The 14,047-nt window shown below is 45.2% G+C and overlaps 1 protein-coding gene and 1 long non-coding RNA gene across 2 annotated transcripts in view; one reads left to right on the top strand and one right to left on the bottom strand.

Moving 5' to 3' along the window:
* The window catches only part of LOC147448314 (uncharacterized), an 85,628-nt gene extending 74,730 nt beyond the window's left edge, over positions 1-10,898 (top strand). The window contains exons 2-3 of the long non-coding RNA XR_015189693.1: positions 10,565-10,633; positions 10,762-10,898. This is a non-coding gene — a long non-coding RNA (uncharacterized LOC147448314). The remainder of the gene's footprint in view (positions 1-10,564; positions 10,634-10,761) is intronic.
* On the bottom strand, positions 10,171-12,267 carry LOC147448313 (gamma-glutamyl peptidase 3-like). Its single transcript, XM_086524160.1, has 4 exons — positions 11,318-12,267; positions 11,058-11,213; positions 10,784-10,951; positions 10,171-10,662 (listed from the first exon to the last, which is right to left on the bottom strand). The coding sequence occupies exons 1-4, from the start codon at positions 11,732-11,734 to the stop codon at positions 10,432-10,434; spliced, it is 972 nt and encodes a 323-aa protein (XP_086380286.1). The 5' UTR covers positions 11,735-12,267; the 3' UTR covers positions 10,171-10,431.
* Between the last annotated feature and the right edge of the window lie 1,780 nt (positions 12,268-14,047).

Here is a 14,047-nt window from a genome sequence, read left to right as displayed (position 1 = left end):
CAGGGAATTGCAATTATGGCTGATAGACCAGATGATGTGACTGAAGAGGTTTCCTCTTCACAGGGTCAACAGACACATGAAGTGGGTGAGTCCTCAAGACCACCACAGACAGATGACGATATATTCAGGACCCAGTTGGCTACTGCTGTGGCTATGTTCACACAAGTAATGCAGAATCCGAGGTTTTTAGCCTTTCTGCAACCTCCGGTTCCGTCTCAGCAAGTTGGGTCACTGGATCATATTCAAAAGCCTGTTAAGGCTCGAACACAGGTGATTCATACCGCACAGTCAATGGAAACACCTGTACACTTGACGGAGAACATGCAGTCTCCACAACGTATGCCTAAGGTGCAAGAACAGGTGGCTGAGATGCCAGTTTTTCAAGCTGTACCAATTCAGCCCGCCACCTTTCAGCAGCCTATAGCTGGTTCTAATGGGCAGGGAAGCAACTTACAGGCTATGCAACAGGTCTTCCCACCACCTTCAGTACACCCTGGCTATTTTGGAGGTGGATCGGTATTTCAGAGCATGGCTGGTCATGCACCTGGAAATCAGTTTTATACGCCAGGAACAGTGTTTGCGGGTGCTCAAACGATGATGCCTAACCCCATGTACAGTGTCATGGGTATGCAACCAGGGTTTCAAAGCACTCAGGGCCAATTTGGGATGCCACAGGCAAATTTTGGTATGGCTGGAATTACAAATCAACAGCCAAATATGGCGTTTCCAGGTCAAGTTAATATCGGCCAAGGAACACAGATGAACCTTAATAGTGTTCCCATGTTTCAGTCACTTCCATATGACAATTTAACGCCGCTGGAGAGGCCAACTCCGTACAAAGAAGGTGGCAAAGGTGTGTCATTCACGACCTTTACAGGGTTTGATGACAGGAAGAAGGCTCTTTCATTCCTCCAGCAGTTTGATAAGGCCTATGCAGGGGGAAACTTTACAGAGGCTTCAAAGGTCCGCAAGGCAGCCACTTTCTTGACAGGGAATGCGGGACAATGGTGGACAACTTTATTGCTTCAAGGGCAAGCTCCGTCCACATGGATTTACTTCAAGCAGATTTTTGCAGCAGCATGGTTATCTGATGATTTCGAAGCAGATGTCATGACAGAATGGCACCAGCTTAATGCTGCCACTTGCAGAAATCTGGATGATTACAATCGGAAGTTTTGGAAAGCTCTACTTCCAGTAACTTCCTATAGGTTTGTGCCATTGACAGAACAGATTGAAAAATACTGTTGTGGCCTACCCAAAGGATTGAGAAAATACTGCACAAAGACCAAAGTCACTACTTTGACGCAGCTCATCGAGGTAGCAAACACTGGCAATGGTTTGCTCAAGGGAGAAGATTGTGAATTTAACACTGGCGTCAAGGCAGGATCAGGCAAGAAAAATTCAGCCAAGAAGCACGTTCCCAATGAGGCTCCTAAAGGGACTCAGGAGTCAGCCAACGCAGGGAAAGACAAAGCTACGGCTGAATCAGAAAAAGGACCAGCAAAGAAATGGAAAAGACGTTTTCCTCGCAAGTCAGAAGAGCAAAAGAAGGTCCTGAGGACAGAGAACAAATGCTTTATATGTGAGCAGCCTGGCCACATTGCTTACAACTGTCCTACAAAGAAAAGGCCAGCTGATTCTGAAGACAAGGAAGACAAGAAAGGAAAGAAGCCCATGGCTGGTCTAGTGCCAGATATGGTGGGCGATAAGCCAAATTCGGATGCAAGTGAGCTTTGCAGAGCATGGGGAAAGGTCAGGGATCAAACAGTGCTTATCTTCTTTGATCCAGGTGCCAAAGCCAACTTTATTTCCCCAGAATTGGCTTCAAAGTTGGGAATCAGACCTGAAGAGATGGGGTATACAGCAGAGGCAGGTTTGGCATGTCCTGGCCATACAGAGGCTGTGACACCCATCATTGGAAAGTTGCGTCTACATATCCAGTCCTATGTAGATGCTGAAGAATTTTACATCATGCCACTGGACGGATGTGATGTGTTGTTAGGTATTCCTTGGTTGTTTCGTGTACAGGGAATCATGGATGCCTACAACAAAAAGATCACTGTACAGAGCAGGGGAAAGACTCACATTCTGGATGTAAAGCTTAAAGGGGAGTCTATTCCTACTGTATCAGCTTCTGCTATTACTTCTGTAATGAAAAAGCATCTTTCTGCGTACTTGGTTTTTGCACGTGAAGTATCAGATTGTGATGAATCAAATTTATCTATGCTAGATAAAGAAAGGTCAATGTTTTTACAACAGTATAGTGACTGTTTTTCCGATTCATTACCGTCTCAATTACCGCCAAAGAGACCCGAGGACCATGCGATAGATTTGGTGCCAGGCTGTAGCCCACCAAATAAGCCTCCGTACAGGGTTAGTGCGGCTCAGCAGAAAGAGATAATGGGCCAAGTACAGGAGTTGTTAGAAAAGGGGCTGATTCAGCCCAGTTCATCTCCATTCTGTTCTCCAGTGTTGTTGGTGCAGAAAAAGGATGGCTCATGGCGTATGTGCATCGACTACCGTGCACTGAACAAGAATACCATCAAGAATAGGTTTCCTATACCTAGAATTGATGATATTATGGACAAATTAGAAGGAGCAGCTATGTTTAGCAGGATAGATCTAAAGAGTGGGTACCATCAGATCCGCATTAGATCAGAGGATGTGCACAAGACTGCTTTTAGAACAACGTTTGGCCTTTACGAATTTTTAGTGATGCCCTTTGGTCTCACAAATGCTCCTGCTACGTTCAATAGGATGATGGACAGAATTTTCCGTCCACACCAGCAGTTTGTTGGTACGTTCTTTGATGACATGATAGTCTATTCAAAGAATGAAGAGGAGCATAGGCATCACTTGGCCATTGTGTTCAAAGAGCTACGCAGTCATAGGTTGCTCATCAATGCAAAGAAAAGTGAGTTTTTTCTGGAAGAGATTCACTTTCTGGGACACATTGTCTCAAAGGATGGTGTCAGAATGGATCCTGCAAAAGTCGAAGCGATCAAGTCATGGCCAAATTTGAAGACGGTGCATGATGTCCGAAGCTTTTTGGGACTATGCTCCTATTACAGAAGGTTTATCCGAAATTTCGCTGAGATTGCTTCACCTTTACATGCTCTTCAAAAGAAGGCAGTCACCTTTAGATGGACACAAAAAGAGATTTCAGCTTTTAATCTCTTAAAGGAAAAGATGACTTCGGATCCAGTCATTGTGTTGCCAGATCTTAGGAAGTCATTTGTGGTCCAGTGTGATGCCTGCGGTAGTAGCATTGGTGCTGTGCTAATGCAAGATGGCAGGGTAGTAGCCTATGAGAGCAGAATTTTGCAAGGGCCAGAGATGACCATGCAGGTCTATGAGAAAGAGTTACTGGCTGTGATTCATGCGCTCTTAAGTTGGAAACACTACCTGCTAGGTGCAGACTTTGTTGTCCAAACGGACCATCAGACCTTGCGATACTTCTTGACACAGACAAAGTTATCTGAGAAGCATATGCGATGGGCAAATATCTTGTCCATGTTCCATTTTCAGATTGTGCATGTGGAAGGCAAGAAGAACATTGTGGCTGATGCCTTGTCAAGGAAGCCACAAATTTCAGCTGTGTCGATTCCTTATCATCATGAACTTGATGATATGAGAGAACAGTATGCAAATGATGAAGATTTTGCAAGGGTTTTCGAGCAACTAATGGATGGACAACATCATGAACACTATCTTCTTAAAGATGGGTTCATGATGATGCATGGCAGATTGTGTGTCACAAAGCCATTGCGACGCAAAGTTATGGAAGAGAGTCATGTCCCACCGTATGCAGGGCATCGTGGTATCGATGCTACAGTTAAAGCGGTTGAGACATTCTTCTATTGGCCTACATTGAGAAGGGATGTGGATGCCTTTGTGCGAGAATGCCTAATATGCCAAAAGGTCAAGTTTGACAGGCAAAAGGCACCAGGGTTATTGCAACCACTACCTATTCCAGATAAACCATGGGAAAGTATTGCTATGGATTTTATCTTTGATCTTCCGAGAACGCAGACAGGAAACGATGGTATTTGGACCATTATTTGCAGATTCAGCAAACAGGCTCATTTTATTCCTGTCAGGAAGAAGATAAAGCCAGATCAGATGGCACGCTTGTTTATGAGCAATATTTTCAAGTATCATGGCATGCCACAGTCGATTATTAGCGACCGTGATCCACGCATGACTAGTTTGTTCTGGAAAGGCTTGTTTGAGAATATGGGTACCACGCTCAAATTCTCTTCGTCATTTCATCCTCAAACAGATGGGCAGTCAGAAGAGGCAAATTCTACTGTCCTAGATCTGCTGAAGTGCTATGTGTCAGAGCATAAAGGAAAGTGGGAGCAGTATTTGCCATTGGTGGAGTATGCATACAATAATACAGTGCATTTATCAACTGGCAAGGCACCTTTTGAGATAGTTGAAGGTGGCAAGAAAGTTCCTCCCATACTGCATACAAAGGACAAGATATTTGAAGCAGATAAGTATGTTCAGGACATGGATGAAATGTACAAGAAGGTCAAAGTGGCCTTAGAAAGGACTCAGGCAAAGCAAAAGAAAGCAGCTGATCGTCACCGTCGTGAAGTGGTATATTCACTTGGTGATTGGGTGCTTTTACGTTTTGAAAAGGCAAGGTTAAAGAAGATGAAGGGCAAGGAAAGACTGTTTCCAAAGCTCAGCATGCGTTACTATGGGCCTTTTCAGGTATGCGACATAATCAGTGATGTTGCATATAGGCTGAAATTGCCTGACAGTTGGAAGATTCACAATGCGTTTCATGTGAGTCTTCTCAGACCCTATGTGGGTGATGTGCCAGAAGATATGCCAGCTGAAGATCAGCCGGAAGTCGAGGAACTTGACGAGATCTTGGTCCCTGAACAGATTTTGGCACACAAAGAAAGGAAAGTGAAAGGCAAGGTTGCCAGGCGTTACTTGGTAAAGTTCAGAAACTATCCACCAATGGATGCTAAGTGGATGGAAGAAGGTGAACTTGCAGAGTCACCAACTGTGTTATCACTTTACCTGGAAGCCTTCGATTTGCAACCTACCTTGACCCCTTGAGTTTCAAAGCTACATGGATTGTCAGTGTGACAATGGCTTCTGAAACAAATGATGTACATGGTATTTAAAGTGAGCTCAAATGAAATACCTGTTACATGAATGTTAGAGCTGTACAGATTGTCAGTTTGGCAATTGCTCTTATGGAATGTCCAAAAGTTTGGTTAGTGCTATAGAAGTGAGTATTTCTTGTCAGTTTGTCAAGGATACAATGGTTGCTTCTATTCAGGAGTACATGTGTAACTGCATTCTTAAACTGTCGGTTTGGGTATGCTCGAAAGTGTTACGGGATCCAACGTGTACTATAAGACAGTGGCAAAATGTGCAGCTACCATTTTGTCATTGGAAAGTTAGTGACTCAAAGCAATGGCAGAGTGCGAAGCTACCACTATGTCATTGGGACAGGGTTCACACGCAGGCAATACATGAGTCGACGAGGTGTTGAATACACCAGGGTTGACAATGAGCATGTATGTGTCGTATATGTGTCGACAGGTGTTGAATACATCAGTGTTGACAGTAAGCATGTACGACATAGATGCAAACGAGGACGTTTGAGATTTCAAGAGGGGGGTATGTCACCAGCGTGTGACTACTATCTATCCTTTTTGTTGATTTCTTTCTTATTATCTATTTACTTTCACTTTTTGGAAACACCCCTCGGGAAATCTAACTGCCCTGCATTGCATAGCTAGTGTGGAACTGTCCAGAGGGAGTCCAGGCCTGAGGGCAAGAGAGCACTAAGGTTGGACAAGGACTATGGTTAGCCAAGTGGGGTCATTGACTAGCCAAAGTGGAATCCTTTGCTACAGAGGCTACATTTCAGTTTTGGATGTGGCCACAGTGTACAAAGAGGGTCGGATGACCTAGAAAGATATAATGGCAGCATCTCCTAAAATTTAGGGAACTGCTATTTTGGGACCTGAAAATGTCTTCGCGTCATTACGTGCAGTTTGACATGGGGATCATTTTGTTACTCTGTGGCCAAGTCAACAGAGGCTGCAGGTGAGATATTTTTAGACCCGAGGGTCTAAAGCGGGAAAATGCACAAATGAGTGACACTTGGCACTCTGAGGCCAGTTTACTACTTATAGAGAAGGCAAAAACGTGATTTATAGCTGGGAGGCTCATTTTGCAAGTCTCTGTCACAGGTTAAGAGCTATGGAGTGCTTGCTTTCCCTCTTATGCACAGTGCGGTGCCAGGAGTGATGCCCTGCACGCTACGCACTGCCCTCTCTCTCCCCTTTGGCAGTATGTTATGCCCCTCTAGTGGGCTTTTCATTTGACCAATGTACAGTTGTGTGGGTTCATGCGCGATTGCCGAGGCAAGAGCCTCTTGCACAGGTACTGGATTAGCTAGCGGCTAATCCCCCCGCAAGTACAGGTGAATTCGGAGAGGTTTCACGCCAGAAATCTCGTCCGATTCAAAGGGCAAGTAGCCCTACAGGTGCGGGAGCTCGAGGACTTGCTAGGGATGCGACCGGCACGCGAAACGGAGCCCGAAACAGTGAATTACAGCCTGCTGTGTATTTTTGCAGGTTTAGGGTTTTGGCCCTAAACGGACCCTAATACCCCCAGGAGGTTCGGGGACGCAAGGGGACCGCTGTACAGGCGATCTGGAGCATTTTCAGGGCTGAAAACAGAGAATTCAGCGTGCTGCAGATTCTCGCCAGGTTTTGTAAAGTGCCCGTATGCGTCGGGAAAGTCGGCCAATGCGTGGGAATACTGACCGTGAAGGGTTCTAGTACAGTTATGCTGCCGAAATCGGGCTGGAACAGTGGAAATTCAGCCGAGTTTGTGCGGGGCAGCTTGTAGGAACCACAGCATTTATTCCCTCTTTTGAACAATAAAGAAATACCGAAAGGGGCGCCTAAGTTAGGGGCCAATCTGGTGTCTGTCCACTCATACAGGTGCAATCTAGCAGCCTGTATCCCTCTCCCCTTTGTTGTGTCTTGAAAGTACAGGTAAAATAGACGACTAATAATGGGTGAAAGCTAAATCAAGGTTTAAAGTAAAGTCTACCGCCCTTTTCGGATTGAACAGGCCGGTTTCATAAGCCACTAAAGAACGGAGCCGACTTGCAGATCCCGGCCGAGGGGCCTAAACCCTAAGAGAAGCAACAGAAGCAGTAGAAGAAGATCCAACCAACTTAAGGTTCTCGTCCGATGGGGCCTAAAGTAAAGCAGCCCACACCAATGTAACAGGGAACGGGTGGAACACAGTCCAAACGTTCCGAAACGGTGTTCCGGACGAGTCTCGTTTCGAAAACAGAGTTTGGAACAGAACGCCGTTCCGGAACGGGGTGTAGCCGGAACGGGGTTTCGGAACAGACGGGAACATGGTGGAACACAGGGTGGAACGGGCAAAAGTAGGCATTTGGGGGCAGATTCGGGGCTGTTTGGGAGACATATTTGGGCCACTTTGAGGGCAATTTTGGGGCTGTTTAGGAGTTGATTTGCGACTAAGTTTAATGGAGGTAATTCAAGCCTTACTTTAGTCGACCGTTCTGGCCCCGTTCTTGTTCCGACCCCCCCTCCTCCCCGTTTCCGTCTCGTTCCGGACCCTCCTGTTCCCGTTCCCCGTTCCCGTTCCGGGTAACTATGGCCCACACACACACATACAAAAAGCGTAGAAGCTGATGTCGTGGCATCTTGTACGGAACTCCGCATTTTGCGTTGGCTTGTTGACGTGGCAAATTGTACGGATTTTCGAATTTTATGCTGGCTATTGATGTGGCAGATTGTACGGATTTCCGTGTTTTACGTTGGCTGCTGACGTGGCAGAGCTGTACGGATTTTCCTGCTTTTGCATTAGCGGATTTTGGACCAGATGCTTTTGAGTTCACTGCTTTTTATGTAACTGCTTATGAGGCCAAGGGCCTTTAAATAAGGCCATGGGCTCTTTCTCTGGCATGCTTCCTGGAGAAGGTGCAAAGGATGGAGTACTGGCGTTGTACAGAATTCAAATAATATAAAGAAATACCGAAAGGGGTGCCAAGGTTTAGGGCCAGTACTCTCTGGGGTGGAATTCCGCCACTGTGTTGCGTGTGCTCTCTCTCTTTGAGTTCAGTTGTTATTGAAGTGCTAAAAAGTTTGTTCAGTCTGTTCTTTTCCGTTGGCACGTGGTGCCCGTCTTGTGACAAGAACCCATGTGTGTTGCAAGAAAAAGATCGGATTCTTCGGAGGAGAAGAACCGTCTGAGCTCTGATACCATTGTAATAGGCTTGGACACCCACGCGAGAAATCAAAAGCAACACATGAACAAAAACTGCAGCAATTGAACTTAGAGAGAGAGAGAGAGAGAGAGAGAGAGAGAGAGAGAGAGAGAGAGAGAGAGAGAGAGAGAGAGAGAGATGAACTGAAATGATATATAAAGGTAATGAAAGGATATATTAACGTCCTCAAAAGGCCAAAATGACCTATGAGACGCAGCTGTTACAACATAGTGAATCTTATACCATGTCTGGAATTAGAGAGAGAGAGAGAGAGAGAGAGAGAGAGAGAGAGAGAGAGAGAGAGAGAGAGAGAGATGAACTGAAATGATATATTAACGTCCTCAAAAGGCCAAAATGACCTATGAGACGCAGCTGTTACAACATAGTGAATCTTATACCATGTTTGGAATTAGAGAGAGAGAGAGAGAGAGAGAGAGAGAGAGAGAGAGAGAGAGTTGACGCAAAAGCGGCTGAGTTCTGCTTCCAAATGCACTATCCCCAAAGATTGACACCCCTTTTGGTATTTCTTTCTTTAGTGATCACAAAGGTACAATTGCCGAGGGTCTTTTTCTCTGCGAATGCTCCCAAGCTAGTTTACTAGAGAAGGGGGCTGTGGCTTTGCTAATAAAGGGTTACGAAGGTCCCTAAAAACAGGGTGCCCCAGTGCTTTTCACAATGCCCAAAAGCTAGGCTTCCAAAATCCTTATGCTAGGAGCTCTTTGAAGGGCCATACCGCCCTGCCACCTGTCAACACAAAACGCCGTGTGATTTTTGGCAGCCACTTTACCAGCCCTTGTTCACATAATTTTGAAGCTTGCTTTACTAGGTTATGTATGCCCTCTTTAGTGGACCCCATAGGGTCCACTAGGGTAGTGGCATGTCATCACACTTCTGACACACCCATTCAAGGTCTTTTCCTACTTTTCAAATGGATAGAACCATCTTGAGTGTTACTGGCTATGCCCTCCCTCTTATTCTCGGTCTTGTAGTATGCCAACTTACAAATACTTTGTGTCTTTAGTTTCATCTGTGTGATTGAGTCTTTTACCACCACGGTCCACACCAGGTGTTTTCTATATAGGAAGCTGGGGAGTGACTCCAGTTCGAAAAAGCTTTTATTACGAGCAGGATCTAAGGCAAAAGATCTAAGCTTTTTCAATACTTATCCACCCATTCATAATGGGTAGAACCTGGTACATTTCTTTCCAGAGGGCTTCGTCATAGGCCCGCAGCCCTCTACGAGGTACTTTGAAAGGGCCTTCCAGAAGTGGAAGAATTACCTCCCGCAAACTGCAATAGCACTACTTCGATCTAAAGTGGAGATGTTTCGACCACCCTCTACATCCACCTTCAAAATGGAATCTGGATACCTTATCAGAGCAGGTCATCTATATTGTTTGACCCCTTTGGCACTCACTATATCTTGAAATGTAGGCCGGTTCTTACCTTCTATAATGCTCTATTATCAAAAGAAAGCCTTGAGACATTTCTTTGATTGCTTGTTGTGCTGGCACATTCTAACAGGGCTCTATGTTCGCTTCTTGTTTTGATTGAGGCTGCCCCTCCATTCTGACAGCAAAAATAGGCAGGCAGCTGATCTGAAACAGTTTGTTATGGTTTACCAAGAGAGGATTGCTTTCAAAGTCTTTGTAAACTTCGATGAATATAGCTCCCTATTGCTCGTTGTTTCTCTGCCAGCTCTGCCAATTCGTCTCAAACTTGCTATACGACGTGAATATGGTTCCCTTCACACACCCTTAGGCCATGATACATGCTGTGTTGTATCATCATTACTGTAAGATTCAAGGCGCAGGCAAGATTAATTACTCTGTTGTAACCTTTTGTGGTTAGTGTTGCCAGTAGCCAAGTAGGAAAGTTCATAAACAAAAATTAGTAGTATAATTCAGGAAGTCGGGTTAAAAATAATTGTTTCAATGAGGATTCCTCGATTGTCTTTGTATGGTCACAAATTTCGTACCCTAGCCATTACTTTGATACTATCTTAGTACTGTGTAAATTACCCACTAGTAGTGAAAGGTCCTTGTACGTGTCTACACAAGGGCCTTGTATCACATATATGTTGCAAATGATGGTCACAAGGTAATGTTGCATCATAAGAGCAATAAATTTGACGTGTGAGTTCATTGTCTGCAAATTGCGCTCCTCAGTTCATGCTCTAATTTGCTGTCCAGGCTGTAACATTCGAAGCCTTTTCTAGCTGCATATGCCGTCTCAATACTCATCTGACTGAAATCAACCGTTTGCATTTGACAGGAAGTGGCCTTGATGAAGGATTTGCACATTCGCCTCAGTATCTGACTATCAGCTTTACTTACTTGCAAGGTTAACTTTGCCCTGGCGACGACTCCCTCCTACGTTTAAACATGTAGAGCATGTGATTTTCTTTCTTGTGTATTGGTCTAATTTATGAAGTATTTCAAAGACTCAGACAATGACGATTGGTATGGCAGGAAAAACTTCATAAACACGCACCGGAATGCCGTGCTTCTTGGCATAAGTATCGAGTATGTCAAATGCAATATCCTCGGTGAATTCGGGATGACCTTGAACTCCCAAAACTTGATTGCCCATTGCAAAAATCTCCACACATGTTGTCTTCGACGACGCAAGCACTTCTCCGCCAGGTGGGAGTTCAAAAACCTGCTCATTGACAACATCCAGGGAAATTTTGAAGAAACAAAAGCAGGTTTGGCTAATGTTTCACGATGCAAGTCTAGCTTGAGAAAGACCAGATGTAAAATTTTACCTCATCCTGATGGGCCTCAAGGATATTCAAGGAGGATGGTAGTTGGTGAGCATAGGACTTCAGCCACATAGCATCAGCGAGCTGAATATTTTTGACACCAAGTTCCCACCCATGTGTAGCGCGTCCTGTCCTACCTCCAAGAGCACGGCATATCACCTGTTCACAAATTTGTTTTCTTAAAGAAGGGGGGGTGTGTGTGTGTGTGTGTGAAATGTGTGCTTTTGATTGATGATTCATGAATTGCAAACCATATGGTTTACCTGATGTCCAAAGCAAATGCCTAGTAGTCTTTTCTTCATTTTGTAGGCTTTACGAACCACCTCACAAAGCCTGAGGACCCACGGCTTGCTCCCATGGGAGTCCTCAAAACTCCCAGTAATGATGAAGCCCTCATATTTGTACAAGTCTTCATCAGAGGGGAACACACCATCGACGATATGAAATGTATCCCATGTCTCGCCATCATCACTCAACATATTTTTAATCAGTACTGCCACTCCGCCATAAGTCTTGCGTATATATTCAGACGCATGGCCAGATAGGAGAATGGCGAATTTGCGATGCTTGGTTGGGTCTACACTGCAGGTTGGAACCTGGAGGCCCATGGAGTTGTATGTGTGCAAAAGCTGAATGCAATCTGTGGGTTCTACAGCTGCCGTCAGAACGTGAAGACCCATGGATTTCACAAGCTGTTGCTAGGTAGATGCAATGTCTGTGCCTCGGGTTGTTGGGTAGACGAATTTTCGAGGGCTAGGAAATTCCGGCTCAGAGATGATGGCTATCAAATTGCTCACTTATGGATCAGTGCCCAGAAATGTCTGATTGTGAGTCAGTGCCTGCTAGTTGACCTCAAACAATGCAGGCCTAAATAGATCGTCGTGAACATTACAACAGCAATGCCGTTTCGATCGACTCCATTTGTGGACGGATTATTGAGGGTATGAGGCAAATGCAGGTGCAAGTTGGTGGGAATGGAGGAATGATCGAGATGGAGGACTTGTTTGGGGAAGAGGGGGAGCTAAGTATAGGCCTATGCGTGCATGAGGGGCCAACGTGAACGATGGTCGGGAATGGAGGATGATGTCAGAAGGACAGGAAGGCTGTATTTATATAAATGACAAGTGGAGGAGGAGAGAGTAAAGAGGATTGGTAAAAGGGCCGGCAAAGCCTTGGAAAGTGGGAGGAAAGATGTAGTTTAATCAGAATGCTGAGAGAGAGAGAGAGAGAGAGAGATATTGTGTGTGCACTCTGTGTGTGAATTTGGGTGAAACGGCAGCCATCCATATGTGTGTGTTGAGTGCGCATCGTTAAGCTGGCAATTTGGGAAAAGCTTTAGATGAAAGAGGATGAGTGCTTTTCCTTTTGAGGAAACGCAGGTTCAATTCCACCCACAAATGCCGCAGTCAAGAAAGCAAGTAGCAGAAGATCCCCCACTCGCCAAAAGTGGCTTTGCTTCTAAGTTCTCCCTTAGCCCCTCTCTCTCTCTCCCTCTCTCTCTGACACCCCCCCCCCCCCCCCCCCCAAGTGCGCGCAAGCAAGGGAGCACGAATTCCGAACTGGGTTGAGTGTAGAATTAGTGGTTCCTTCCGTTTGCACTTCGTTCACGTGGATTTGCCCCAGAGAGAGCGACTAGGATTTTATTTGGACTTTGGTAGGTATAAGCGACCGCATTTTTTTTGCAATCTGCATACCATTTCCCGTCCTGGGACAAAACATTTACTTGCCAACGGTGGCACGACACAGAGAGAGAGAGAGAGAGAGAGAGAGAGAGAGAGAGAGAGAGATTCTACAAAATAACACTGCCACAAAACTCAACCTGACCCCAACTCACAAGCATTGGCTTGTAAGGTGTCTAAGGAGAGTCAAGGGATCGACGACATGGGCGTGTGATCGGTGGCGTGCACGCTTTGGGCCGTCGAATCTTCACAGCAAGGGAGCGGATCTTATACACGTAGGGTATAAGATGTCTGAGGAGAGTCAAGGGATCGACGACATGGGCGTGTGATCGGTGGCGTGCACGCTTTGGGCCGTCGAATCTTCACAGCAAGGGAGCGGATCTTATACACGTAGGGTTGCCTTCTATGCATCATCGCGCGTTAGCTCAGGTGGATAGGACACAAGACTTTGGAGGGGGATTTTGCAGGTTCAATGGGTGAATGCGATGTAGGGGACCCTATTTTTTTTTCCCCCATTGGGATGGATGAATGGCCGATTAAACTCAAGCCGTCGATCCCTTGACTCCTCCCATGTCACTTATTGACAAGGGTGACGCCAAACAAGTAATTATGTTCTTTGCCTCCAAAATATGAAGATTTTTGGCCAAAAACCTAGTATGTTGTCCCTTTGGGCTCAACCAATGATGCTTGTATGCACCCTCTTGGGTTCCTCGAAAGGTAATTGTATGCACCCTTCTAGGGGTGATCTCCAAATAAGAGCAAATGGTTGCCCTCTTTCTGTCAAAACCTTGCAACAACAACTTGCTCTCAAAGGTTTCAACGTTGGTCGTACATGCTGCATAGAAAAATCTGTAGGTGGGCTTGCTTAGTAGAAATGGATGACATGAGAAAATAATTAGACAGGGATGTTGCTTCCTCTCGTCTCTTCACAAATTTTTATTACAAAGGCGCTATTTTTCTAACGAAGTATGGTGCTGGAAACTAGAACCTTAAAATAGCTTTAGAAAGCCTAAAAAATGTGTACAACATTTCATAGGCACCATGCCTATATCACTATCTGCAAGCAAGCAGTGCCAACATAGACGTCATGTGTTCAAGTCCAGGCTCAGGGTGACTTTGACGTAAGTCTTATGCATGATTGAATGCTGTTCACATCATCTTGGATATGGCCATTTGCCTTGTTCTTGTCTTGCAAGGAATCTGACCTTCATTGATTCAAAGTTCCCGATAAGATTATTGTGTTCAAACGAAATAATTGCCACTCTGAAACAATTCATCAGTGTGGAAACATCATTTCTCCAAACACACACATTA

Source organism: Adiantum capillus-veneris, chromosome 11 (genome assembly GCF_014529385.1).
Source record: "Adiantum capillus-veneris isolate H3 chromosome 11, ASM1452938v2, whole genome shotgun sequence".
Classification (NCBI taxonomy): Eukaryota; Viridiplantae; Streptophyta; class Polypodiopsida; order Polypodiales; family Pteridaceae; genus Adiantum; species Adiantum capillus-veneris.
The sequence above is the reverse complement of the archived record's forward strand: the minus strand, read 5'-3'. Positions and strand labels throughout refer to the sequence as shown.

Excerpts from the sequence above, each read along its gene's own strand:
- LOC147448313 (XM_086524160.1), bottom strand. The coding sequence starts at position 11,734 with ATGGGTCTTCACGTTCTGACGGCAGCTGTAGAACCCACAGATTGCATT. Across the intron at positions 10,952-11,057 it reads TTGAGGCCCATCAGGATGAG|GTTTTTGAACTCCCACCTGG; the intron begins GTAAAATTTTAC and ends GTCAATGAGCAG. Across the intron at positions 10,663-10,783 it reads CCAAGAAGCACGGCATTCCG|GAGGGAGTCGTCGCCAGGGC; the intron begins GTGCGTGTTTAT and ends GTTTAAACGTAG.